The 27,946-nt window shown below is 41.2% G+C and overlaps 1 protein-coding gene across 3 annotated transcripts in view; it reads right to left on the bottom strand.

The window, feature by feature from the left end:
• Positions 1-27,946, bottom strand: part of SPECC1 (sperm antigen with calponin homology and coiled-coil domains 1) — a 74,327-nt gene that overhangs the window by 8,153 nt on the left and 38,228 nt on the right. For 2 of the 3 annotated variants that reach the window (XM_032200955.1, XM_032200956.1), the window contains 5 exons: positions 21,321-21,466; positions 21,012-21,112; positions 19,945-20,026; positions 15,940-16,090; positions 15,122-15,224 (listed from right to left, as the gene is read on the bottom strand). In XM_032200955.1, coding sequence (XP_032056846.1) covers positions 15,122-15,224; positions 15,940-16,090; positions 19,945-20,026; positions 21,012-21,112; positions 21,321-21,466 — 583 coding nt within the window. Of the gene's footprint in view, positions 1-15,121; positions 15,225-15,939; positions 16,091-19,944; positions 20,027-21,011; positions 21,113-21,320; positions 21,467-24,737; positions 26,062-27,946 lie in introns of those variants that run through there. The other variant, XM_032200957.1, reaches the window with a different exon arrangement.

Below are 27,946 nucleotides of genomic sequence, written 5' to 3'. Positions count from 1 at the left end.
ATGAATGCATGTTTGCATTCTCCTATTGCTCATCAATGCAGCATCTTTCATTTGCACATCACGCAGAACTTAAAAAAAAAAAAAAAAAAAAAAAAAAAAAAGCAGATAAAGAAAGGGAAGATTGAGATACAGAATTTAATTGCAAGTTTAAATGGTCAAAAACATCTTCTCTTCCCTTGTCACCAGATGGTGGGGTTCTTTGCTAGTCCCCAAACTCACTGCAAGGGTGCACGCAGGTGTACAGAGAAAATCCAGTTTTCCTACTCAAGAAAACTGAAGGATTTTTAAATTATTTACTGGCTAGAGCAAGGTTCAAAACATGATATAGTTGGTAGGTGGATTAGAGTGATTACAGGAACAGAAAGGGATGTTTCAAAGTCAGCCAATCTAAAAAGAACACGTTAAAATACAAAGAGCACGGGGATACAGACTGCAGCCAGGGCTCTCCACAGGGATGCTCTGTGAGGCCGAGCTGTGGTTCGGCATGCACTTGTGGCCCAGCTCTGGTTCTGTGAAAGAGAAGTGAGCCTTCTGCCTTCCCCGTACACACGGATGTAGCCATGCCAGCATGCTCAGGGTTTTTTGTGGCTAAGCTTTGGCGCTCTAGTTCCAAATACCGGCTAAAAACAAAACACCAAACTAAGGGGCAGTGGCTGGAATCGCAACAGCTCCAAATGCTCGCTGCAGAGCACAGACGGCTCCAGGACACGACAGTACCGCACCGTCCCTCGTGCTGTGGCAGGGATGAAGCTGCCCTCACACCACTCATTAGCTGTACCTTCAGGGTGCTGCATTTCAGCTCTCCCTCTGCCACTTAACCTCCTTTATTTAGCTATTTTCCAGTTTCTTTCAAGATTCCCCAAAAGCTTTTGCTGCATCTGGTACCAAATCTCATGCAGGCGCACTAAAAGCCAGGCAGGAAGTGTTTCAGCACATGCTCTTCACTCATGCCTCATTGACTGGTTGTCCAATGTGGACTTTGTCCAGCCAGCCAGGATCTCAGATTAGTAATAAACGTCTACAGTAAAATAGGACTCAAGCTGAAAAAGTACAGAATATTTCAGGGTAAAATATTCTGGCTGTAATAAACTGACAATTATAACGAGGTTAGAAAACAGGCCACGAGCAGGGGTCATTGCTGCACTGTGCTAGCACCACCCTGCATTTTAGGCTCTAAACATCCGTCAGTGGAGATAAAAGTACTTGAATACCATCACAAGAAAAAAGTATTTTACTCTGAACACCGTCTTGGCCTGAGCCATAAATTTGCACCAGGAAGTCACGTTTCAGATTAAAAACGTGACTTACTGTTTATCAATCTTCAGCTGGTGAGAAAGAATTGACAGCCACATCACCGAAGTGTTGAATTTACTGAGGGCAATAAATTTTAATAGCAAATCGCCTATCAGCAAATGCCAATATTCTGATTTTATACCGTATACTAAAAATGAAAATGGAGGAGTTTTAACTCGCTCTGCCAAAGGCCATAGAGGCAGGAACAAATAAATAAAAAGATATCAGGTTTGTGTGGGAACGTTACATCCCATCCTCATTTTCGTGATGCTATGATGAGACATGGCATACAAAACTGCTGCACCCTACAGTACTTCACCAGCCCGCCATCAGCTTGATAATTTTACACATCCTTGTGGTCTTAACTATACCTAAAACCTCTCTCCTCTTCCCATGTAACAATACCTAGAGAAGTGCTAAAATCAGCAGTAAAATGAGAACGAGGTCCAAAAATCCTCATGTCTCCAACAGCATTGTCCAGCCAGTTATCTTCAGTAATTCTTGGATCTGTGTCTTACAAACAAGCAAGAGAACAAAGATCGGGTTCTGCTGACAACATTTAAACCACGGATGAAATCTACGGCAAAGCGGTATGGGAAAATGAACACAAATCTGAATTTTTGTCCTAAATGAAAAGCCAAAATAAATGTAAGTGCAGAGTCAGAATGCGTATCTGAAGGCTCAGCTCAGCTGTTCAGTTAATAACACAACAATACACACTTAGGCATAACCAAAAGTACCTAGTTGCCATTCTCACATCCAAAAAGCATCAGTGAGTTGTGTTTTTTCCCCTATTCAAACATATTTCCATTTCATACATGCCCCTCTGGCATTCTACCTTTGATTCTGTGTTAACTACTTTTCATTTTGGGATATAAGGATATGGCAAATGAAAAGTGATCTTTGGTGTTTGGCTACACTGAAGCTTTATTTGCAATACCCCCCCCACTACACCACACTGAGAGGCATTAACTCAAACGATTTCTCAGATCATCACTGGCTCCACTGAAGCCATTAAAAAAAGGAAAACAATTTAGGGAACAAACACCTTGGAAACTATTCACTACTCCTGATTATTTTGGCAGCGGAACCCATCCCAGCGTTTCTGCCACACCTCTCTACTCCTCAGCACACAACCCATGGATATGCAAGAGCTATTTGTGTACATGGTGGTTGTTAATGTACACTTCCAAACCGCAGGATGGAGAGCCTGGTGATTTCTTTCTCACTCCGTGTGAAATCCTACAGCAGAAATCCTACTCCAAGCTCTGAAAAAATGCACGTGGCTTCTCCTGATAGACCTAAAAGTTAAACCTTGTAGGACAGCACGCGTTAGGAAGAAGATACAACATCACAGCGTGCACAGAATGAATGCAGGCAGAAACAGGAAAATGGAACAGGTGCTACAGATTGAGTTATAGTGCTCAGAAGTCAGGATGAAAAATTTGCCACCTTATGGCCATAGCATATCTGGTGTCACCAACGTCCCAGTCCTTAGCATGCCATCAGTGGCTTCACACTGCTAAAGGCATTTACACCAGAGATCAACTCCTGACCCATGGGCCAAGGGTGCTGAGCAGCTCAGGTCTGCACCACTCAGGGTTACAGCATCTTTTGGAGCAGACACACCATACCCGTGTTACGCAGCACCGGACCTGGGTCTTCTGCGGTGCTCCTATGAAAGTCATATTTTGGGTGTTGAAAACCTGGGAAGAATATGAAAGTCTCACTGCAGGCCACAAGAGGTGTGGTTTTCATAGAAAGATGACATAAGAATTTTTGCGTGCCCTGTGGAGTAGCAAAAAGGAGTGTGGAAATATTTGAGAGTACGTTTCAGCTGTCTGAAAGTACCGGAGTACTTGTATGGTTCCTTTCTATGCATAGTAAAGTATCCGACATTAAGCAAAGTTAAAAATAATAATAATCCATGTTATTTAGAGAGCAAATACATTATCTATAACATTAGTGACAGGCCAAGTCTAAAAAGACACTGAACACCTGCAAGTCATTAACCTCAGCCCCCTCCTCAGGAACAGGACCTTTGCTTGCAGATAACAGCGCTGAGAGCACCGCGGTGAAGGCCCACAGGGAAATCCGTGTGATCTGTTCTCACTAAAAACAACTTCTTGTTTACCCGAGGAAAAAACAACCACCCCGTTAGATTTCGCTAGATCTTTGACTCCGAGCCTTCAGCACAAAGCAACAACGACATCACGGGCTCTTCGTTAAAACACCGACCCCAGATCTTCCTGCTCGGCAGACGTTCCTGCGCCTGCAGCGGTGGCTCTCTGAGTCGTAATTTTCTCTTGTAAGACCCAGAATTATAAATTACAGACATGAGTCAGCTTGAAGCCAGGCTGGAAGGAGCTCTGTGGAAGAAAGCCTGCAGTAACTACACCCTTAGCATCATTCTCCCCCTCCCTCCCCAGCACACAGAGTGCCTCTCAGAGTCACTGCTACAGGGCAGCACGCTGGGAACACGCTGGAGTGGCTCATCGTTGGGTTTCAGGCCACAGAGAATAGGAACTTTAACAGTGAAGAGAGAACTAGTTAAAATACATATAGAGAATAATAGAATAAGCAGAATATACAGCATAAAGAGAACCAAAGGGAATTGCCTTGTTTTTAAGAGCAGCTCCCCGAAACCAGCTCAGCTTCAAGTTTTTAAGCTTTAAGACCCACATGTTCCACACAGAGCAGAAGCCTTACACTTCAGCGGTTTTTAGTGGTTATATTTAGACACAGGTGTCTGGACAGGAACCTCCTTCACGAGCTACATCTCTGCAAAGCTGAACGCTGACCTTTCTAGCGTAAAATCTGATCGAGGTACCTTGAAAGGCAACTCCCCAGGAGTACCTCCACCCATCCATCTACAACAATAGCCGTGTGAAACTGCTAATCTCATTTGGGTTCATCACACCCTAATTGGTGGGGGACGTGTTCATGGGCCACAGCCAGAGAGGTTCTAGCAGAGGAAGCATGTAAACTGCAAGCTCTGGCTGGGCAAGTGGTAAATCCTTCCTAGGAAGTAACACAAGAGAAGAAGGGGTCCCGTTAGCACGACCTAACCTGAGTAAACAAAACACTCCAGTTCATCTGAAATGCTCCGCCAAAGATATGAAGCATTTGGGCAATCTGCTGGAAATGTGGGTGAATTAGAAGTGTGGTCGGGTCCAGTTAAGATGGATGAAAGGCATGAATGCCTGAAATTAAAGACTGCCTGGATTCTTGCGTAATTACAGGGTGCACCCAGATGACTTGGACAATTGCACTCAGCTATTTTCAATGGGTAGCGGCAAGTCTAAAGCGATTTGCATATCACATTTAGCCAATCTATTACCAGGAAACTTTCCGAATTCGCTTACAAACCTTTTTCTCTGAAATGGCAGACAAAATAAACTAATGTCTCTTGATTTAAAAAAAAAATAAATCCAGAATAATTTGTGGAACAGCAATACTGTTTATTGTATAGAGATTAAGTGGCTAGCCAAGATTGGGAAGGAAGCCAAATGACCTTCTATCCTCCAGGCTATATTAATATCCCCAGTTCAAATGGTTTGGGCAGCTGCAGTCTCCATAACGATTGTTTTTAACCTCTCTTTGAAACTTTGTGCTTCTATCCCCACCATCCGTATTTCTAACACTTCTGCCAGACAGCGTCATGCATCTTATTGATTATACATGGATGAAACAACGTAGCTCCAGATAACAGAAAACGCCACGTGAAAATGCTGTTAAATTGCATAATCACAGCACAATGAAATAAGGAAGTGGTGTCAGCTCTTTAAAGGTTATCCCATCTAGTACCTTCCTTTTTATAAGAAACCCCATTTCCTGCCACATTCCTAGGTTCTCTTCACTCCTTTCTTCACTGCTGGTTGTTGCTGCGTGTTGCTTCAGCTTTACTGCTTATCATTTGCTTTAGCAAGTGTGAATTAATGAGCCTTTTTAGCATAGCCAAGGCTAACATGAAACTGAGTTCGTGACATTTCTTTTTTTTGGCAGAAGCACCACTTGACCTGAACAGTCACAGGGAGCAGGGACATTTAAAGAGGACATTTAACAAGCTTATTGTCATGCACTCCACACAGATTTTTCTGCTCCCAACTATTTCAGTCTCTCAAAAGACAAGAGTTCTCAGAAGATACCTGAAAGTCTGGCACGTCCCATGTTCTTCCTTACCTTTCCTAGTTGGGGCAGACTGGCAAGAACAGGTAACATGATGCTCTCTAAACCTCTGCACTCAAAACAACCTAATCTGACATGAGTTGTCTTAGAAACATCATTTAGAGTAGATTGTAAAGCTTATTATAAAATAATCCGCGTGCTCTTCAAGCTCAGCGTTTCCTTCCTGAGGTACTGAAGAGGTCCATGACCTCTGCAAGGCACCTTGGTTCCGTCATTTTGATTGCAAGAGATGTGGTGCTGCTATAACTAAAATTGTCGTAAGAATAAAAAAAAGGAAGTGGTACCAAACGGGAGATATTTATGGTAATATGTGATAATGTAATTATGTGACCTCCCATTTCCTTTGCTTGCAAGGCAAAATACAGTTGCTACTGACATGGAAATCATCACTGTAACTATACATACAAGTAACTGCCTTAATAAGCCAAGCAGCGTCTGTTCATGGCCAGCAGGTCTGTTGCTCCCAGCACTGTGTGGACGGGTAAATATTTCATCATACTTTGTCCACATTTTTTTTTTTTTGTATTGGAATATATATATAAAGACCAACTTTTAAAAACGAGAACAGATTCCGATAAATCCGGGAAAAGCTTGAGAGACAGTGCTGGCACTGTGCTCGTAACACACACAATGCATGTGAACTTTTCCTAGCAAACAGCACAAGCTCTTTTGAATACTAATTACCCTATGAAAACATTCTCATTACTAAAAGTCACCTACTTCAAAGATCTCTCTAGTGGCTAACAAAGTAGGGTTTTGTACATATTTCTCATTTGGGGCCTTTATTATCACTTTGCACCCCAGCTTCTAAGGAGGGGGGGCAGAGAGAGAGAGGCTAATGCTGAGCTCACAGTGAGCAAGCTTTTTAATACATAAATATACAGGACCAAATGAGAGCTAGCATAAGCAAAACCAACTTTATAAACATCTCTGGGCCATTTCAGGGGTGAAACAATGGTTCCAAGAGATATCTATCAAGTGTGGGTGGTACTTTTGTAACTGACACTGCTGTCCCGTTCAGCAAGTTGGACAAAACATGTTCGTTATGTCTGGAGAGGCAGAGGTGGGTGCCACAGCGAGGCCAGGAATTAGCTGGTTCTCCTCATGTCACAATCCCTTCAAATCGGTGACGACTTCTTATTTTTGCATGAGGGAAGATGCAGCAGCACAGCTCCGAGGACCACACAGATATTCTGGGGAAGAAGGGAGGGAGCAGAGGGAGGCACTTAGCTACTTCCTGCCTGGAGCCCTGGCACAGAATCGCTAATGACCACAGCGACAGCTCCCACAGTTATTTCTAATTATCTGTGGGGATAGCTCAGAGCTTAAACACGTCCTGGAATTCCTGGGAAGAGGGATAAGCTGCAGAGGAAGGCAGGCTCACGGCAAAGGATGGGGACAACTTAGGGAGAGGTCTCAACGGCAAAGAATACTCACGGAAGAGGCAGCAGGGCTCAGCGCTCTCCCAGTTAAATTCATAGTTTGGAGCTGTTCCAGCTGGTGACCAATCAATTCAGTGTTTTCCCTGATTGTCATTGCATCCAGGCAACACGAGGGAAGCGTCTTGGACTTTGGGATGGATAGAATGTAAATGCTATTTTTAAAATTACCCAGCAGGATAGAGAGTTACGCATGAGAGAGCTGCATGGGCATTTAATTTATCCCTCCAATCAAAAGACTTGTATTCATTTACAGGATAAAGCCCCTTGCGTGAAAAAAGGTAGAATTTGCCTCAAGTTAGTTGGCTATGCTGAAGAAGCACGTTTATGAATTGGCAACTCTGTGAAGGAGACTTGCACATTAGAAATTAAACTGATTACTCCCAACATGCCATGATTTAGCTGCTACATTTATTTTCCAGACCCAACCCTGGCTTCAGCTGAGGCACAGAGAAACTGCGTGTGCCCACTGGACTGTAAGTGTTTTTATTTAGAAGAAGAAAAAAAAATGATGCTGGAAAAGAATTGGGAATATCTTGAAATTTCAAACGTGTATTTTCAGTAATTAAAATTCTCAGTATTACCCTTTTATCAGGGTATCTTTCCAAATCTTACTGAAACTCATCATCAGCCACTGAGATAAGATGATCTATATTTTAACAGCCAAGGAGATCGATGTAATGGCATTACACAAAACAGCCAGGGTCACATAGGTGGTCCAAAACAGCCTTGAGAGCAAAATTCCTAATCACCTTCTTGTCAATTTTTATTTGAAGACAGGGCAGCCCCTCCTATCTCAGTGGCTTTTACCAAGACTTCCTCTGATCACTGCATAGATAGGAAAAGTCTCTTTGAAGTGAACTAAAAATTTTTCTGCAAAAATCAGAGAAACTCAAAGAGACAGAAATTTTACCCAGTTCTCAGAAATACACAGAATACAAAAATAACTTTCTGGTAAAACCCCATTGCACATATGTTCCACTTCTAAATGTCAAAATGCTTTAAGCAATGTGGGTGCAATGCTATTTACAAGCGTACGCAGGCTCTCCTACCAGAGCAGATACGCTGGTGTACGGTACTTTAGAAAATGTCACCGTCCACCAGAGAAGAATTTTGAAGCGTTAATGGCATTTGTAAATATTAAGACAGCCAGATTTTTTCTGTTTACTCAGCAGGCCCTGGCCATTAGCTTCTAATCGCCAGCACACAGGTTGGTGTGGCAGAATGGAAATCTTCCCACTCTTCCCCAGAAGAGGATGACTCCTCCCTGAATGCTGTCCAGAATGCATAGATGGCTGCCGTTTACATCTGGAGGGGTTTTGTTCAGTATCTTTCCTCAGCCATATTACACAAATTGGGAGTTATTTGTTTTACTGCTGATCGTCAGTAGAGAAGATGAGAGCACTCTGGGAACCCAGCCTTTCCAGAGCACACAAATAGTGTGTAACAGCAGATGGATTTACCTCCTGTCCCCGTTGCTGGAAAGACCTGGCTTGGAAAGGTGGCCAGATAACTTCTGCGTCCACTCCTCTGTGTTACTGCTGAATTATGGAATGCCACAGCTTACGAGTTCTCATGACTAGTCAAATACTTGAATAGAAAGGTGGTAATGCTGCTGTGAGAGAGAGAAGCTGATACAATTTGGGAACACACTGAAGCAGTTCTATGCTACTTGTTGACACAAACACAGAAAGTGAGGTAGAAAAGGGTAAGAGAATCACTACCACATCCACAGGCACATCTTCTGATTAAACAACTGGGTTCTTTCTGATCGTGTTTTGGACAGTGCACAGCTGTACCAGGATTCTCAAGGCTGTAAAACTAAGCTCCATTCATTATGTTAGCGTCAATGGATACATCTGATCTGATTGTTTCGTGAGGCAAGTCCCAGGAATTACATTCTGCCCCGGTTCAGAGGTTGAGAGGATTGGTTCTGGTTTTTGTTCCATTCGGTTCTTTGATTCTTTACTAGCACTGCCAGCCTGAGCACCAAACCTGAGGACAGCAGTAGCATTTGCAATAGTGTCTGTTCCCTTTCTATAGTCCAAGACAATGCAAAGCTGAAGTGAGGCAAAGTGCTCAGTCTAGACTTAAAAAAATGATTGAGACAGCAGTTGCTTAAGAAGATAGTCATCTACTCACCCTAATGACGTACAAAGAAATGATGGGCTTCTTGCTTCTAAATATAACCCTTGGTTTCCAGAATAAGGAAGAAACTGTCAAACACAGACATGCTAATCTACAACTGGCCATGACAGAGCTTGTGGATGTGTTATACAGCAGGACTCCACAACACGCAGCCCCTGAACCCGCCTGCTTGCTGCACCAGCAGCCAAGGAACCGGCACCCTGGCTGGTGGGCCAAGCAGCAGCATCCTCCCTGACGTGGGAGTGTTGGCCCTATGTCCATGAGACCAAAGGGAACACGTTAGATCCTCATCAGCCTATCTGCTTTTGTACATCTTTGGGCGATACTTAATGTGTGCTGGATGTCATCCAGTCACCAAATGAATCAAAAAAACATGGGAAGAAGCAGGGGATAATACCACGGAGTAGGGCTCAAGAACAAAGATGATATGGTGGAAATACTATCCAGTGCACAACTGAAAAGGAATGTGAATTCCTGTGAGAAAAAGAAAGCCACAAATTCATAAACATAAAGCTAGTATTATTCCGAGTTTAAATTGAATACAAAAGGGTAAAAAGCTTTATATTATATCTGCTGCCAAGCCACTAGATTACTTGACAAACAACAAATACTGACACAGCCTTTATTTTTCTCCCTAAGCTTTTGCATCCTTGCTACAAGAAGAATATAGTATCGTGCAGACACTGCCATTTCTACAAGGTCTGATATACCAGTTTTATGCTTCTAGTAGCCAGAGCACTCAGAATTACATTTCATGACTTTCAGGTTATGTTTGGAAGTAATTTGTTTCCAATTGCTGTCTCTCAGGGCTGGAATAGCCATAATAACTGGAACACTTCAGGGCAGATATTTTTCTTCTTTTTGAATAGTTCGCTGAGGCACTACATAGGAAAGGCACTTTTATTAATAATATTCAGCAAAGACGAAGGCTCAAGTATTGCCGACAGCATCAGGATATTTCATCAGAGCCCTAACACTAACAGTGTCTTAAGAAAAGGAAGCATGAAAAAACAATTCATAACTTTCCAGACAAATATTCAGAATGACTGAGGGTACAGATTTTAGTACTTTACTAATTCAGACTAAACAATATATGTTGGAGATTATTGCCCTAAAAATAGTTCCAATGCACTCCTAAGAATACTTCCTATTACTGCACAGTGTTCCTGGGACCTGCTACAGAGGTAAGTGACACCAAATACAACAGGGAAACAAAAGTCTCTTCTAGCTTTGCTCGTAGTTGCTAGAGTATTTTAATGCAGAATAATGAAAAGGAATTATTGTCTCCAGGAGCTGCTTGTACATGTATGATGTGAGAGCTAGGTAGAGATCATGCTACCTAGTACTTACTGTGTGCTGTTGGGATTCCTCCAGATGGTGTCAAATCTGATCTGAGGCTGTGGAAACCAAGTTTCCTGTGGAAACCAAGACCACCGATACCAATTTGTCAGCCTTCTGCTGTCGGTGTCAGTGATAATGGGAAGCACTGCCTCCATCCATGAGAAGACGGACTCAGACTGTCATAGTCATAAAGCAATGGCTCGTATGCACGGGTAGGGAATATATGATACAAAAATCTTTGGAGGTATAGCTACTATTTCCCCCTTGTCAGTTCTACAGCATTTCTTATCTCCTACTTTGCATTTCTTCCTCAAACAACCACACAGACAGATTCAGTATAAAAGATGGTGGTTCTTCAAGAAGTGGATCCCAAATGGGTCCTGTTAAACCAAGTGTAACTTGATAAAAGGAACAAACATGATGGTACGTTGGAAAAAAGACTCAGTCTCAAATTCTCTTTTCCTCTGTGCCATAGGATAGATGTGTAGTAGTTGGAAAAAAATGCAAAAACAGTTCTTTTAAGCAAGCCATCTTCATTAACATGGTAGCAATTCCATCTCATCTCTGAAGAGGGTATGTGGCAGAAATAATAATCCTAAATTTTAACGATCACGGGTTAAGTGCCTCTTGATGTTCCCTGTTTTCACAATACTTCTGTGGATAGCAATAGATTTAATCTAGAGAGGTTTGGCCCCTTGACAAATGGTCTCCACAGAGAGCAAAAAGAACCAGAGCACTTAAATGACACTACAGTCACTAATGATATGATTATGGAAGGTGATAATGCAACAAGAATGACTCTCAGCAGCTTCCAGGAGTTATGACTCATGGGAACAGAGCCTATTAGAAAAGAGGCACCAAATTTCTACTTCACACTGTTGCTATGATGTATAATCTTTTTAAATAGATGAGAAAAAAAAAAAAAAAACACAAGACAACAGAGAAAAAGCTATTTTAACATAAATAACTTACTCTCAGCAGGCTTTGCGGTTTAAAGGACTTGTGGTAATTGAGCTGCAGAGCCACAAAAGCAGTTCTCAAGTCTGGTCACCTCACCACCCTACATTACATAGCATGATGTCAACAAATTCAGAGAGGCAGGACGAACAGTCTATGCATGTTTAGCAAAAGAGATGTGGCAGTGTACATTTCTTATAGGCAACCACACTTCAGATTGAGTTGGGTTTATTTTGTTTGCTTGTTTGTTTTTCAAGCTGGAGATTTTCCTCAAGGAAGTGTTGCAAAAAGCCACTAAGCCCAAAGCCTTATTTCACGGCAATTCTTTTTGATGCAGTGATTTTTTGCACTTCCCCTGAACAGTTATTCAAAATTGATGCCCAAAATGCCAGAAAACATTGATCTAGGCATTGAAACCTGACAACTGAAATCATATGCTAGAACATACCATAGTTTGAGATCTCACTTCCATATTTTTTTCCTCTAAGTCATTAAACTGAACTTCAGTTTATCAGTAACAGCTTTACCTCAATTCTCGTACTTCTTTCTCAGTTTTCTAAAATATTACTTTCTCCTTAGTGTTCATAACCTTTTGATATCAAATCACTGTTTAAATAGGGATCTTAGAAATGACATAGCAGATTAGAGACACGTAGACGCTTTCATGTTTCCCCTCAGTTACTGTAAACTCACGCAATTTCTTTATTTAAAAAAACAAATCAAACCCTCCAGGCCAACATTCATTTCTGTTGCACTTCTCTCAACTCCCTCCAGTGTCCCTCTCTTGTTTTACGAGATTGCCTCCCAGGCAACACCACACTGAAGTAAAAAGCCAGGGAACGTTCCCCTGTAGTCAGTGTAAGGATATATGCCAGGAGCAGTAAATGTAAATTTCTATCTATAGCATAAGCCTTGCATGGATTAAAGCATTTGAAAAGTGTAGCCTTGTGCATTGGTCCCTAGGTCTTATCCCCAGATACTCTCCTAGGTCACTAATCCAGCTTTCCACAGGAGATGTGGGACACAGGCAGTAGCTGCTACCGAGAGAATCAGTTATTCTAATCCGTTTTGTTCATATCGTTTAATGAAATCAGATTTCTGCCTAATTTAAACAGAAGGGAATCCCCCTCCTCCTCTTCAGCTCACAGACAGACTTATATTAAACCTCCAAGGCAGCACACTGCGATACCGAAAATAAGAAGCTAGGCAGCCAAGCATCAAGTCTTATTTTCTCTCATTCCACTGCGTCACTGAGCTGAAAATAGTTTGCTTCCCAAACTACTTGTGGTTCTGAGCTTCATGTCAGAAAGAACATAGCCGTATGCTGGGATCTGCAGATGATGCCTCACAGATGGGGGTCTTATGTATGAAAAATAAGTGATGCACGTCATCAGGGTTCTGCTTGCTGGAGCTCATTACTTCATTCCCACCAGTGCAGTGGCTAAGGCAGGAAGGAGGATGATGCTCTTTCCTCCCTGTGGAGCTCAATATCAGCCTTATCGTAAGGGTGCAAGGGTCAGGGGAAAGCTAGTTCACGAAGAGTCCGTGAATGCAGCACAGCGAGCACGATGGGAACAAGAATCTGGGGAAGACTGTCCAAGAGATAGTGCCTCTAAATGAAGCAATGAGGATAGAGAGGCGAGACTCTCACCATAAATCAAGACATTGTTTGTCCTTCGATACATCTGATTTTAATTTCTACTCTGAGATCTTAACACTCTAGACAACAACCCCCCCCAAACACACACACACCCCACAGGCTGAACTGCTCAGCTTCTCCTGGCCTACAGAGTGTTTGTCAGTGCTGTACCTGCTCTTTTTGAAAACTGCTGAGCGTTCATTCTGCTGCTTTAGACTAACGACAGAGGATGGCCTTCAACCGAACAAGAGCCTCAGCAGAGCAGGAACCAAAATGACAAAGCTTTTTCTGAAATATCAGCTGGACAGTCACGTTAGTAGTAACAGCATTCCAACAGCCATATATAAAGCAAAGATTTCTATTGTCCTCTGAGCCAGGGACATGCTTTCCTCCAGAGACTAATACTAAAAGGAAAAACAAATAGACCCAGGCTGCTTGCATACCTCCTGGGTGGCCTGCTATCCGATACACTGTTAGCTGCACTACTTGGGTTCAGGATAGAAAAACAAAACTCCTTCTCTTTTCTATCACAGAGGGAATACTTGTCACCAGTCTGGTACCTCCCGCATCAGGGCAGGCCTTTATGTCTGCAAGCGGCACAGTAATTTCTAAAAGCAGTACCTTCAGTCCTACCTGGGTGTAATCAGACACACGTAACTACTACAGGCTGCCTCCCAGAGAACGCTTCCAACAGTGACCCCAGATGAGTCAGGCTATTTTAAAAGAAGTGGAGGAAGTTCCTATGTATGACATTTAAAACAAAAAAGGGCAGGAGAAAGTCTTACTCAGGGGTTGGGCTTTCTGGCCGAACAAAAGTTAGACTTGGAAAAGTTGTATTTTGCCAATCATTTTCTGAGGACTGGATGGAAATGTGTCATGTGTCCCCACCCCTTCCCCTCTCCCCAGATAACTTCTAATCCAAAACCAGGAGAATTTTAGAAGATGAGATACAAGTAAATATGAATTCAACAGAGTTGAAGACGTAACTTCACAGGACAGCACTAGAGCCTTCTATGCAGTATCGCACAATTGGAGGCTAAAATCTAACCCTGGCTTTATTGCTTCTAAGGTGTGTCTAAAGGCAGGAGCTTTCTCTGGTACTTGTCCTTCTGTAAAGTTTGTGCAAGTCATTCATGTGCACATGAATGTGTGCTATGTGCTAAGAAACAACTCACACTTTCAGAGATGAGCTTATTTAAAGAGAAAGCTACTGTCTTTTCTTCCAAACTCCTGTGCCCTGCAGCTAATGCTTCATAAAGAGCTAGTTGTGAAGAAAAAAAAATGTTATTATTTACTTTAAAAGATGGGCTCTGCTTTTATTAAAGACTTGCTCCAGGGTGCATATCATGTGGTGATAACTGCTTTTGTCTTCTGCTCTAAGTAACAAACAATATTATTCTTAAGAAAAAAAAATCTCAACATTATATCAAACTAAGACTATCCTGCACACCCAGCATATATCACAGGATGGACTGTTGCCTGTAACTGCCTTCTACAGCTCAGTTACAAGCAGAGTCCAAGGTCTAACTCAACTGTATACAAACACCAGCAAGAGCTTTATGAGCACAGCAATGGCCGTACAATAACTGGAGAAATTATTATGCCTGTTCAGCAGTGGAAAATCACTACATAAAGAAATCACAAGTTCTCAAGCAGTCAAAACTTGTTTTGTAAAATTCAGTGAAACTTCTGTAGATTAGAAAGAGCAGGACCCTAACTTGCAGTTTGGGCAAGGCCACACATAGAAATATTTATTTAGTTTTACAGAAATTACCAAAAAGAAAACACCCATAATAACACACAACCTATACAAAAATGTTAGTGTCATTTCAAAAATTGATACCAAATTGAAGACACCATTCATATACACTGTTTCTCACCATCAGTGACCTTTGATGCTGCAAATACTTCAGCTTTTGCATGTGAATTACTTACGACAATGTAATATTGGGGTCTGCAGTGTTAAAGAAATCTGAAGGAAGAGCATAGAAAACACCCAAGAGAAGTAAACATGTAAAAAGCAGCAGACTGAATACATTTCTCTGAAGTGACATTGCTTACTGAACGTGTATAAGAAAATGATGGAACTGTTCTCTAGAGGAAAGTAAAAATGTACCTGGTAGCCCTCTGTCTTCTTTTGGCACCATTTCAACAGAGCGTTCCTCTTCGAACCACCATACTCCCGGGCAAGGGCTGCCAATGGGTCCTTTCTCTCCACACTAATCCGGGGGGCGTAAGGGAGAAGAAGACAAATATGTTTGAAATCTCTCTTTTTTTTTTTTCTTCCAGTACGTAAATAATATCCATATGACAAACCAAGATGGCATACAGAACCTAAATGGAAACCAAACTGTAATAGCTTTCAGAGCACAACTTCTATCTAAAGAATCTGTAACAATAAATTCACATCCAATTGAGCTGCTGCAAAATGAGTTCTTGAATTAACTGAAATATCTGGAATCTGTATTGCAGTTAAGGCCTAGAGTACAGTTAAAGGCCATCTGTCAAAACACCCACACTGCCTTCACCCTACAACGTTTACTTCTGTGAATAATGGTGGAGACCAGAGGAAAATGATGTGTCTGGCTTTCTCCTAGACCTCAAAGCTTTTAGTTTTTTAACTCACCATAACGTGCAAAGCTACAGCAAGATAATGATGGGATTTTGACATACAACTGAGTGACTCCTGAAAGCTTGCTATCCTCATCGTGTCACAATTGCTCATCTTACAGATAACTGTGGTTATTATAGCCTGAATTTTGATATTTGGCTCTGGTATAGTTTACACAGCCTGGTAATTCAGAATCAGACAGAGCAGCCAGCAGACTTTCTACTGGAGACAAGAATCCACTGGATTGAAACGTTCATCTTGGTGCTAGGTAATGCTGTCAATCTTTCCAATGCGCTGTTTTTCCCAGGAAACTTAGCTTGTACCTGAGTTTGCTTTGGGGTTTCAAGCTGCTGGAGTTTGAGGTAAGCATTCTGCTGCTGAAGGCCATAGGGGGTTTGCTCAGGGATTCCAGGGAGGGGCTTTTACGGAGGTAATGGTCTGGTTTCAGCTCGTCATTTCTCCCCTTCAGAAGGTCTGTGGGAATTAAAAAGGAAAAAAAAAAAAAAGCTGTCAGTTTGCAGTCTGAGGAATTCGATTAATCACTGTCCTGCCACCCAGCACACAATATGTAGTCTGTTGTTTTGATTCTAAACAAATGTACTCATTTGTTCATTAAACACACATGGGGCTAGGAAACCTTGAGCAGATTAGAGGTGATCATAACAAGGAATGGCTTTGATGATTTCAACAATACAGACTGCCTGGTTTCCTGTGATTGATACTCCTGCTGGGGGGTAGGGGCCTCAGGTGAATGAGGGGAAATACCAAAATCCACAGACTTAAAGGTTCAAAAGCTGATCACCAGATATCTTCACCAGATGACTGACCAGCCCTAGTATAATAATTTCTTTTCCTGCCACTAATATTCATGTAACAAGACGACCTCTTGCCTTCTAAATACAACCCAGCAGTAAAAGGCATTTATTATCACATGATGATTGGCATGCTATCTAACATGACTTTGGGAAGTCCCAATACATTCACAGCAGATGCATCTGTATTATTATGACATATATTAAGTATTTTTAAATATTACATATTGGTTTTACAGTATATATATTTATGTGTGTGTATACTTTAAAAAATCAACAAAATTAGTAGCCATGGAACCCAATGTTGATACGTTTTTGAACAGAAGCCAGAGATCATAGAAATCAAATTATTTCCCCATGCACATCAATTACAACCGAGTGATGAATAACAGAGTTGTCCATTTTTTCTCTGTAGACAGACTGTCAACAAGCCAGGATCTATGAGCAGCACATTATGAGGTATCAGAAATTAATTGAATGCAGAACATTTAACTTTGTCTTTCTTTTCAGCTACTTCCCTATGTTAGTAATTAAATAATGTCACATCTCCTAAACATATGAATTCCTTCTTAGCTTCAGCAAAGGATAGTATCAGTGAATCAATCCTAAATTTCTTTTCAGCTGGGGTGTATCAGCAGTTGCCAGACAAGCACATCCTTCCAAATGGAGCGTGGTAACCATAGGTGTGCAGCTGCCCTTGCTTTGGCTCTTGGAAGTCATTAGACTAACAGCATTTATAGCTGCTGAGAGCTATAGGCATTACTGCACCTTCTTTCCACAGCAGAGGAGGCCGCTAAGTTCCTATCTATTAAGTCATATTGATGGAAAAGGACAGAATCCAGTCCTAGGACTGTTTTATTCCACGAAACCTGGCTGTTGGCAGATCTTTGTTGTGTTTGCATATACCTTGCTCAGTCAGGATCATCCTTCCCTCCATTCCCCTGTCCCTTCTTCATGTACATCATAAATTTGTAACAAGAAATAGCACCAGGATAATGCTTTAAAATACTGCACACTACAAAATGCAGAACAGAAACCCTAGATCTCATTTACCTCCCTGAAAAGGGAGGCCCTCTCCTCCCAAACAGCTGAGCTTATTTAGAAGAAGTAACTCCACATGTCTGTGTGTATGTGTATTTGGATATATTACCCCTTTGCCATTTGAAGGCAATACAGAAAATCTGATTTTATGCCTTTTGGTGGTTTTCCACTGTACGGTCCACATGCATATGTCTCTTCTAGCTCCTCTTTAGGTTGAGTTGATGGAGAACTGCCAACTGCTTCTCCCAGTTATCTCAAATTTTAATAGCCACGCCAGTCAGACAGGCATTCAATGAATTATTCTTGTTTTTTTAAATTTAAAAATATTTTGTTTAGAGAAACAGATGTACAACAAAGGGCATATCAATAGGTAAAATCTGAACATTATGAAGAGGAATGTAGGTTTCTCACTAGCCTGTAAGGGTGGCAAAAAAAGCGCACTGTTAAATTGTCATTAACATAATTGGACTTGGCTAATGGCATGGTGCAATTAGGAAGTGCTGTGCCAATCATTCAGAACGCATTCATGTGTGGTACAAGAGAAGGATAAGGAAGGCTCCCAGAAAGGAATAAAAGCGATTGGAAGTACAGTGCTGTGTAACTGCAAAGAAAGGAGGGTGCAGACGAGGGTATATTAGGAGCCATTTGGAAAAAGAAATGAGATAATGATTAAGGAACATCATATCCTGTTAGCACAATCTGTTTGCACTATTTAAAGAAACATTTTGGCTACTGGCTTGACTTATACAGTAGTGCCAAAATGGTGCAAGTAACAGTATCCAGCCTTGTACCTTGAGTCTCTCTTGCATGAGTAATGTACTTCCTCTGACTTATTTCTGGTTCCCAGACACTCCAGGACAAAACCAGTAAACCTATGATTCTAACTGAAAAGATCATGGTCAAAAACTTGCTCCCTCTGTGAAGTAATCCGCTCCCCTCTGCAATAATATAGCATTTGGGTCAGATTAAGGACATCACAGAACCCTGCTATGATACCAGTCAGATGGAATCAGCCAGAAGATTATTATTATGGAGACTACTTCACTCTGAATTTCCTTGGGGATATTTTTTAATTCAGTCTTGTTTGCATAGGACTTGGATCAACTGCCTTCTAGGATTATTTAGATTGGAACCAGAGCTATTACAATTTTATAGTGAGTAAGCATTTGCTATGGATTACTGGAACTAAATCAGACCCAGGTACAGAGTGAAGTGGTAGATGCAGGAACTTGTTAGATAAGTGACCATAAATTTTTAGCATACAATGGCTAATAAAATATCTGTTGATTTAAACAGATTTTCATGGAACAATTGTCTATGGGTAATAACAGCAATTATCCACAGCCTGAACTGGGATACTTATTATTAGGGAACAGCATTATATTACAGCTGACAGATTACTTCACTGTACAGTAAATTGGTAGAGACTAAAATGGTTTTATGTTCTGTTTAGGATCAGAATACACTCTCCTGCAAGACATTTTCTGGAAATCAGTTGACACGTATAAGGAACCTGTCTGTTCCACTAATAACTTCTGTTTTCTTATCATTTACTCTTGCAGTAGAAACTGGTAGCACAGACAAGATTAATGGTTATTTATGTTGCCATCCACCTTATAAACTGTTTTACTGTTCAGATCCAGTATCTCTTCACTTCTGAATTCTGGAAGGGGCGTTTTAGCAGATTATTTGAAGAGTTTAAAAGGTGGGCAGGTTCTAATTTCTCTCCTGTGCTAACAAACTATTGCAGAAACTGCCTCCAGTTTCACTGAGGCCTGACTACATGAATATAATACTTCATCTGTCCTTAAAAATTAAATAATCTATTGGTACTAGCTTTGATTCCAATGCAATAACTACATTCAGGACTAGATAAGCAAAATAAAGGGCCCTGGAGAAAAGAGAAACAAACACTGGTAGAAAAGAATATTAAATGACAAGAGAACAAAAGCAAAGTGTGAAAGAAAAACAAATGCCTCTCCTGAGAACTTACAAAACAAACTGCTTCAAGCCCAAATAAGACTGCTCCTAAAACAGTTGCATCTGTATCTGAAATGTTTCATGTATTTCAAATGAAGCCCAATTTAAAAACAAACAGGCCCCCAGAAGACAGTGCCTTGGGTTTATTCCAGATACATATATGTTGAAGAAAAAAAATCAGTCCATTTCAGCTCCACGGCACGGATTAAAGAGGTGCCACGGATACTTTGAAATAAAGACGGCAAGTTTGTGTTGGCAAACCATATTGTATCACCTTTTTTTTTTTTTTTTTTTTTTTAATAATTTTCTAAGGCTACGCTCAAGATGGAAACATGTCAAAATTAAAAAGCTCTCTAAAATAGAGATACAAAAGACACTTCTTCACGTTTCCTTTGACCGTAGGCAAAGAGGAAAAATGGCCCAGAGAGACCAACATTTAATGATAAGATTTTGCTGGCAAAAAGAGGCAGCACTTGTACATTTACTGCAATTTACCTGAAAGAGGAAGGTCTGAAAGTTCTGCGTGCTTGGCAACTCCTTTGCTGGCTGGCTTTGTGTTGTTATAAACAGAATGTCTCTGTGAAACAAATGTACAAAAGAATTAAAAAATACAAGACATCACACTTAAACAGGCAAGCAAAAAGAAGAGATGCTTCTGCTATCTCAAGATCACAAAGCAGGTTTAGGAATACAGGAAGCTTTCTACAAGGTATCAGCTTGCACCTAGAGCTGCATAAAGGGTGGTGAAAAACAAAAGGACAAAGAGCCAATATTTTTAGGTGGCAAGAGATCAGTTCGTGAATTATTTCACATTCTTATTTGCATGTTTTTCTCTTGCCAAACATAATCTAGTACGAGTGTCTCCAACCCAAAGTAAGAATGTCTGTTCCTAACTGTGTCTCTGTCCACAGCACCCTGGATCATATGCCAGGATTCTCAGCTCCAGTTTTCAGCATTAATACCCACCCATGCATTCATAGAAAGTTCTCAGACCTCAGTTTAATACCCTTCTTTAATCCTTTGCTGATTCTTTGAATGAAATGTGCTAACACACAGCATTTCCAACAACACTATACCAAAGATTGAAAATTGCTTACAGAAAGTTAATTGATTCAGTGAATCATAGGAAGTACTATATTCCACAACAGCTCCATGAAGGGAAAAAAATCAAACCATAAGAGCTCTTCAGTCAGCACTGTATGAACTCACTGGATAACATACATCTTTGAAACTTGTCAATTCACATGCCTAGCTTAGGCTGATGTTTCTCATAACTCACCACCAATAACTGAAACCTATTTTCTGGTTAACAGTGATTAAAGTTCAGAATTGTATTCCAAAGAGTTCATATCCGTCCACTGAAAACTCTAAACTGAGGTCAAATGCAAACTCACTTTGATCCTTTTTGTTAGTACTATAGCATTTGATGTCTCACAGCAAATAAACAGATGAGTTTCCTTTTCCCCTTGTCAACATATGTATGTTGGCATGCTGAAGCAGTGTCATGCAAACACTGCATCTACCCATTTTAAAACTGCGACGATGGAAAGTGTTCCTTTCACCTGCATGGGGGAAACAGCAGCTGCGGGGGCTGTCCTCACTGGAATTCCACTTAGAGGGCTCCTGGGGACCTTGTGAACTGAGATATTTTGTCCAGTGCTACCTGTAAGAGAAAAACATGGAAACAATTGCATTTCAAAACCAACCATCTTCCTCTCATTAAAACAGTGAACCAACGATGTAGTGACATTCCATGGACAGTCCTGAACCAAGCACTGACAGAGAATTTGCACTAAGCAATTGCCTCACAAGACAACAGAAATTACCTATTCACTCCCCCAAAAAAAGGTTTACTACAAAATACACTGTACCTGAACATCCTAAGTCAAATGATTTTATTAGCGACTTCACAGTGGCTGCAGATTCTGACGGTGTGGGAGATGCTCTGTTAATGCAGACTCCTTGCCAGCGGTTGCTTGTATCTGCCTCTATAGATTCTACCTCTTCGGCTGTCAGCCTGCAAAGCAGAAAGCAGATCAAAGTCAGTGGCAACAGGAAGCGCAAGCAGAGATTAAAGGTCTTTATATGTAGTAAGGCAAATCCAACGATGCACATTGTTAATTGTAACGCCCAGAACGTGTACCCACTACTACCATGTTCGTGCTCCTGTTTCGGAGTGCCTAGCAGATGTTAAAATCATTGAGTCTTAAATTTCTTGTGTTATTAACCATATCATCTCCATTCCCCATCATGTCACAGGATGGAAGATTATCATGGAATAAAAGGAGTTTCATGAGACTTGGGAGTAATCACTAATAATCACCTAAGATGGGCCTTCAATACAGCACAAGGGCCAAGGGCCTAACATGGTCCTCAGTTGACTAACGAGGCAAATAACCAAACACAAAAACGTTATTTTACACTGTGTTTTTAATTGGTGTGACCACTGCTGGCGTAATTGTTAGCAGTTAAAATACCATAATTGAAAGTAAAATAATTAGCTGGACAGGGTTCAGCTAAGAGCCATGAAAATTAAACTAGAAAACTTGCTTCATAAGGAAAAATATGGAAATTCAACTCTTACAGCTTATCAACAAGGATGTCTGCTGAACAAGTAAACCCTCAATCACAATCCATAAACAGTTATATAGGGAATAAAACTTAGAAGTGCTTCATCCTAACAGAAAAAGGAACACCAAAATTCAATGGCTGGAATGAAGATAGACAACCTCAAAATAGAAATAAGGCCCGTATTTTATTGTGGATCATTAAGTTGCTTCATCAACAGGAAATTTTAAAGTCAAGATTAGGTGCTGGACTTGCAAGGAATTAGTACAGGAAAGTCCACATTCGTGTTAAACAGCAAATGTAATCATGTAGTATAACCATCGCTTCTAATCATGCACTTCATGGATCTGGCTGAAATTGCACTGACGCTGTACTTACCCAGAAGGTCTCAGGTGGACTTCGAGTCAATTACCTAGCTTTACTTTAGGAAAGTTGCAATTAGATAAAGCCTAGTGGTGTAAAAAGAGAGTCTTTATCACATTGTTCTCCCAATCTCCTAGCTGCTTAACAAACACACGCTGATTTACAGGATTTGAGGCTTCACCACCTTCCCCTGCTCTGAAGTAGGGTAGGGGCCAAGAGATTCATGTCCAAAAAAAAAAAAAACAACACAAAAAAACAGAAAATATTTTATCAGACATCTGGAAGATTCTATCAGGAAAGTGCCCATGAGGTGGAAGAACATCTGGTCAGCTTAAAATACAAGTCGAGCCCTTTTTCTTTCCTTCTTGGCATTACAGTGTACAAAATACACGGGGCTAAAGGGTGTCAATGAATACGAGAATAAGAGTGACTCACGCTTCTATTTCTGGCAGAGCTTAAGGAGGTGCTGTCTTTAAGCAGCCATTTCTTTGCTAATTCATTCAAGCTACTTGTGTGCCAGGGGGGCCTGCAGATGCAGATGGCTATAGAAAAAGCCATTTCAGTTCCATTCTCCATTTAATCCAATAAGGAGGAAAGGCAGACTGGATAAGATCCACTGAGCTCTGAGCGAGCCAGTGTTTTGCTGGCTAATTTTAAGCTTGGCCCTTCACTTTTTCTTTCATGGCTTCATAAGACATTAGCAACAAATCAACAGGTGATAGTGTCTGCACTCCATTTGTAAGACATCACATAAGCTGAAGGAGCCTAATAAAGTACAGAGAAAGGACAGATTTCGGCCTCAGGACACCAAGCCACCCAACGCAATACATTGTATTTTCAAGAATTATAGAGATCTGCCTGTTTAACCAGGCAAAGAGCAAAAAGCACAAGGTTTGTGGGACATTATCACAGTAGGAAAGGAACGGTCAACGCCCGTAGGCCAACTGGTCAATCTTGAGAATAAAATAAGCCAAAGGTATGTTCCAGGCAGCCATCACTTCAGCAGGAAAGGGGTCTGGCTCCAGATTTCATTTATTCTGAGAGGAACTATACTAAATGGCACCACAAGACACCGCAGAAGACTGATGGCTGCCAATACAACCACCTGGCTCAGTGAGGCTACAGATCATGGGTCAGCATTTAACTCCGAGAAAAGCTCACACCTCACAGACTAGTCTAGCCTCTCATTGCAAAAGGATGCAAACTGGTTAAAATTAAGTCAGCGTACCTAGACCAGCCTGTGTGCCACGCCACAGACAAGTCCACTGAGAAATCACGCACCACTATTCTGTCATTGTACAGATTAATTATGAATATTTACACACTGGAGCTGCTACTGGGTCTGATTTTGTTAGAATGCTTCCTGCAATCTTAAGTCTGTATATTTGTAACACTCCTAATGCACCCTGAAACAACCTCCTAGATGAAACACCATCACAGCAGAAAACAGAGGCCTCTCACATTGTAAATGCTGGCATGAAAGCAGGTAGAATGCTGCTGAGACCTACTCGCTTCATCCCGTGCCAAAGAGAACAGCCAACAAACAATGAAGAATTGTGAAACCCGGTGAGTACCTTCCATTTTTGAAGAGAAAAATCTGTAAAAAGGGGATGCACCTTTGTGTACATACATGGGTTTCTTGACAGAGAAGCAGAACTGAACTTGCAGTAACAAGCTGTGGAGGACAGTGTAGGAGAACAAGTTACGAAGATTAATGTTGAGCCCCACCTTCAAACCAAAAATGGCTCCTTGTGCACACACTTCATTTAGCTTAGCACAGTTTAGGCCAGCTGAGAAGACTGACTAAACCCTGCTACAAAGAGGATGGAGTTAAGAAATGTCATCTACTGCTGTATGCTTTCCTTGAAACAAGGATGAATGGTTTACATAGTAAAAAGCTGCAAGTGCAGCTGGCTCAAGTGGAGCAGCTCCAGGAGGAAGCAGAGCACTTCAGCCACAAAGGAATTCTGATGTGCAGAGCCCTTTTCACAAAACCACTGCTTAGCTTCATTCACTGGTGAGAGAAGGAGATGCAGCGAGCTCTTCTCTAAAGAGAAGAGTTAGTCTGTTTTTTTAGGTTTAGAATACGTGGACAATAACACGGTACAAGTCTTTCTGTGCTTAACATACAGATTTTGGCAACAGCAGCCTTCATGGGTTTGAAAGTTTAACTGCTCTGATCTCTCCATTACAAGTGGCTTAGGACAACAGAACCACATTTCAGAAATAATTGCTCTGCAATCTAGTCTTTGACACAGTTCCTGTCGGTGTGAATCCTCCTGAACTCCAAGAGACACAGAGACACACAGCTGCTGATACACAGAACAGAAAAGATGCCAAGAGTAGGCAGCAGACAATTCCGGACACAAACATTTATTTGGCACTTCAATATATATATTTCTTAAACATAAAAACCGACATTCAACAGCTGCCAGCACAGTAAGGAAAGGCAACACAAGTGTGCATATATGCATACACTCCAGTAGCATGGCACATAGGTGAAGGCCGTGCCAGAGCCAGGACATGCTGCAGAATTCTTTAGCTCAGCCTGCTCTGAGATCAGGCCCCTGCTAGGTCTTCGCATCCAGGAGAAAAGGACAGGAATCCCACATCCAAAATATGAAATTCCAGTCCTGGAACGAACTGACGATCTTCTGGCACAAATGGTAACTTCTCAGTTTCTTGTTGATACCCAATGAAAGCTTTCTCCAGGTGTCTCCAGTAGCAAAACTGAATTGAAGCAAGTTCTCCCTGATCATATACTTCACCTGAGTTGGTTCACTGACAATAAGGGCATGAGAAAGACACCTTCTGAGCGGATATTGATTAGGAGCTTAATATATTCATTGCTTTTTCTTTTGGATCTATCCATCTGCAACTCTCAGCCAGGACAAACCTCACACAGGACACATGCTGTGAAAGTCGGAGCAGAATATGCTCCTCGAGCATCACACTGCTTCCTAACACACACTGAGTGAGACATGCCACCAAGTGGTGAGTGCATTGTCAATGCAATATTAAAAGCCCCAAACAAACAAAACAGCTGATACCAATTCAGTAACTTAATGTTTCTATTCAATTTTCCTGCTGGATTTCAGTAACCTAATTTCCATGAGCAACTCAACTCATCCAGCTGCAAAGGTGGGAATCACTTGAGTTTGTGTGTATGTATACGTACAGATCTGTATGCATGTGTATTTAGACACACAGATCTATGGATATAATATTATATGGAGAACACAATGTGTATTTTTACAAATTAGACATACACACTCAGTTTTATTTTTAAGCGTAAAATGGCACAGTTGAACTTCTGTTCCAGGAAAAATACCCCCATCCCTCCAAAAGGACTGTAAATTATTTCAGTGCCCCAAATCTCTGTGGTTACAAATAGTTGGCTTTAAGCTAATTCAGAACGTTTTCAGCCTCATGGAGTCTTCTGAAGATAGAAGCCTTCTGAAACAAAGAAGCAGGCTCTTGCCCATGGAGGGAAGGTGGACCAGAGCAGCATTCACACTTTGCGATACATTCAACTTTTGCAGGGCAATAAAAAACCGGAGTTGCTTTTCTCCAATTGAAACTTCCCTTTTTCAGCTGCAAGTTGAAGGCATGTCCTGAAGTGTCTCACAGGCCTGGCTATGCATCCATCCAGGGCTGTGTTAGCTGGTAGAGTTCAGGCACCTACAGAAATACAGACAACAATGGGTGACGTCATAAGAAGCAATACAATGCCCATTCTAGTTAATCATCCATCCCACCATCACTAAATAAAGGGGAAAGGGGGAAATGCTGGTGGTGGCGCAAAGCCCATCTCTTAAAGGAGTGCCTTAACACTCCACCACACCAGCTTAGATTTATTTTTACTGCTGGTTGCTCAGATAGGAAGAGATTAAGTTCTCAGAGCCAAGGACCCAATTTCAAAGGACAGAGATGGTGGCATTTCTGGCTTTCCTTGCCTATAATCATTTAGGACTACTCAGTCAAAATGGGCACATGAACCTACTCAGTAATTAGAAATGTGCTACCTCAGAGTTCGTTTCAGGGTCCTTGCACCAAAGGGGCTGGAACAATCTCCACTTGGTACCAAAAATTCTGAGGAGCGCCTAACCAGAGCAAACAAACAATACTTCAAGGGCCCTGCTGCGACATTCTACTTTGCTTACTTCAAGTGAGAGCAGAATGAACTATCGAACCTCCGTAAGACAGAACAGCTGCAAAACACAGGCACAAATGAGCAGCACATCAGCACATACAGACTGACAGCAGGTTTTAATACACATAGAGTACAAGCTTATTTCCAGGAGAAAAAGCATGTAACACTGCCATGCTGCGGCATTTGAGACTTTAGGAGGAAGAACAGAAGCAAATTAGTGGGGTACATCACAATTGTCACTTGACGCTTTTTTTTTTTTTGAGGACTTGGTTAGGTTTTTCTTTATTCTAGGAGTGGCTCATTTAATTACAGATATAATTTCTTTGTCTTCTGAATGCTGCTCCCAGCCCAGCTATCTTCCCTCCATGCTCTTGGTTCAATGCATATAATATTATAATGCCAAAATAATTTTGAGAACTTGGGAGGGAAAGAATCAAAGGAAGACCTTGAAACTTTCACTGCTGCTAAACACTGTATTGCTAGAAAGGCTTGGAAACGTGTATGAAGCCAAAAAGGGCTGTGTGAAATTTGGGTGCATTCAGCAATAACTTTGTGCTACAAACCCAATGTTTTTGCCAACAGTAGAATATCTGATCCTAGAACAGCTGCAAAAAGTGAGTTTATTTCTAAGGCAAGTTTTTCTGAAAAGATGAGATTTGCTACAGGATCAATAATAGAGTAATTCAGGTTGGAAGGGACCTCAGGAGGTCACCTAGTCCAACTGCCTGCTCAAAGCAGGGTAACCTATAAGACCAGACCAAGTTACGCAGGGTCTTATCCAGTCCGGTCCTGAAAACCTCCAAAGATGGAGACTACATTATCTCTGTTTCCACCATGCCTGAGAAAACAGTTACACAACAGTGGATTGTAAGGTTTTACATTTTACTGAATAGAAATAGCATTCATTAGAATGTAAAGTATCATAGAAGACTGAAACATAGGTTAATTAATTTGTAGGTTTTAATCAGTACTAACTTGGGACAAGTGAACTCTTTTCCTTATTCCATTTGTTTGATGTCCAACCTCCCCCCAACATTCTTAGTCATAGAATTAGACATTTAATCTGTGTTAAAGATGCCTTTGGGAGGCTCTTACCTTCATTCAGATGAACTCTGATGACCTCATCAGGATTTTTTCTGCAAGTTCTTTGGCTCTTCCTGAACCAAAAATGACTTTTTGTCTGATTAGAAGAATGTAATGGTGAAATCAAACTTGGAGGCAGGAATTCAGGCAGCCACAGGCAAACATTAAAATGGCAGGATGTCGTAGGAGATAAATTGGCTTCAAGATCAATTTATGAGGTGGAGTCTACTGACCCTCAAGAGATAGATGAGGTTTTGCCAAAAAAAAAAAAACCAACTTTGAGTAGCAAACTATTTGGAAGGTACATTTTCCAATCAGAACTTAAAAATA

This window comes from Aythya fuligula, chromosome 20, assembly GCF_009819795.1.
Source record: "Aythya fuligula isolate bAytFul2 chromosome 20, bAytFul2.pri, whole genome shotgun sequence".
In the NCBI taxonomy this organism is placed as follows: Eukaryota; Metazoa; Chordata; class Aves; order Anseriformes; family Anatidae; genus Aythya; species Aythya fuligula.
The sequence above is the reverse complement of the archived record's forward strand: the minus strand, read 5'-3'. Positions and strand labels throughout refer to the sequence as shown.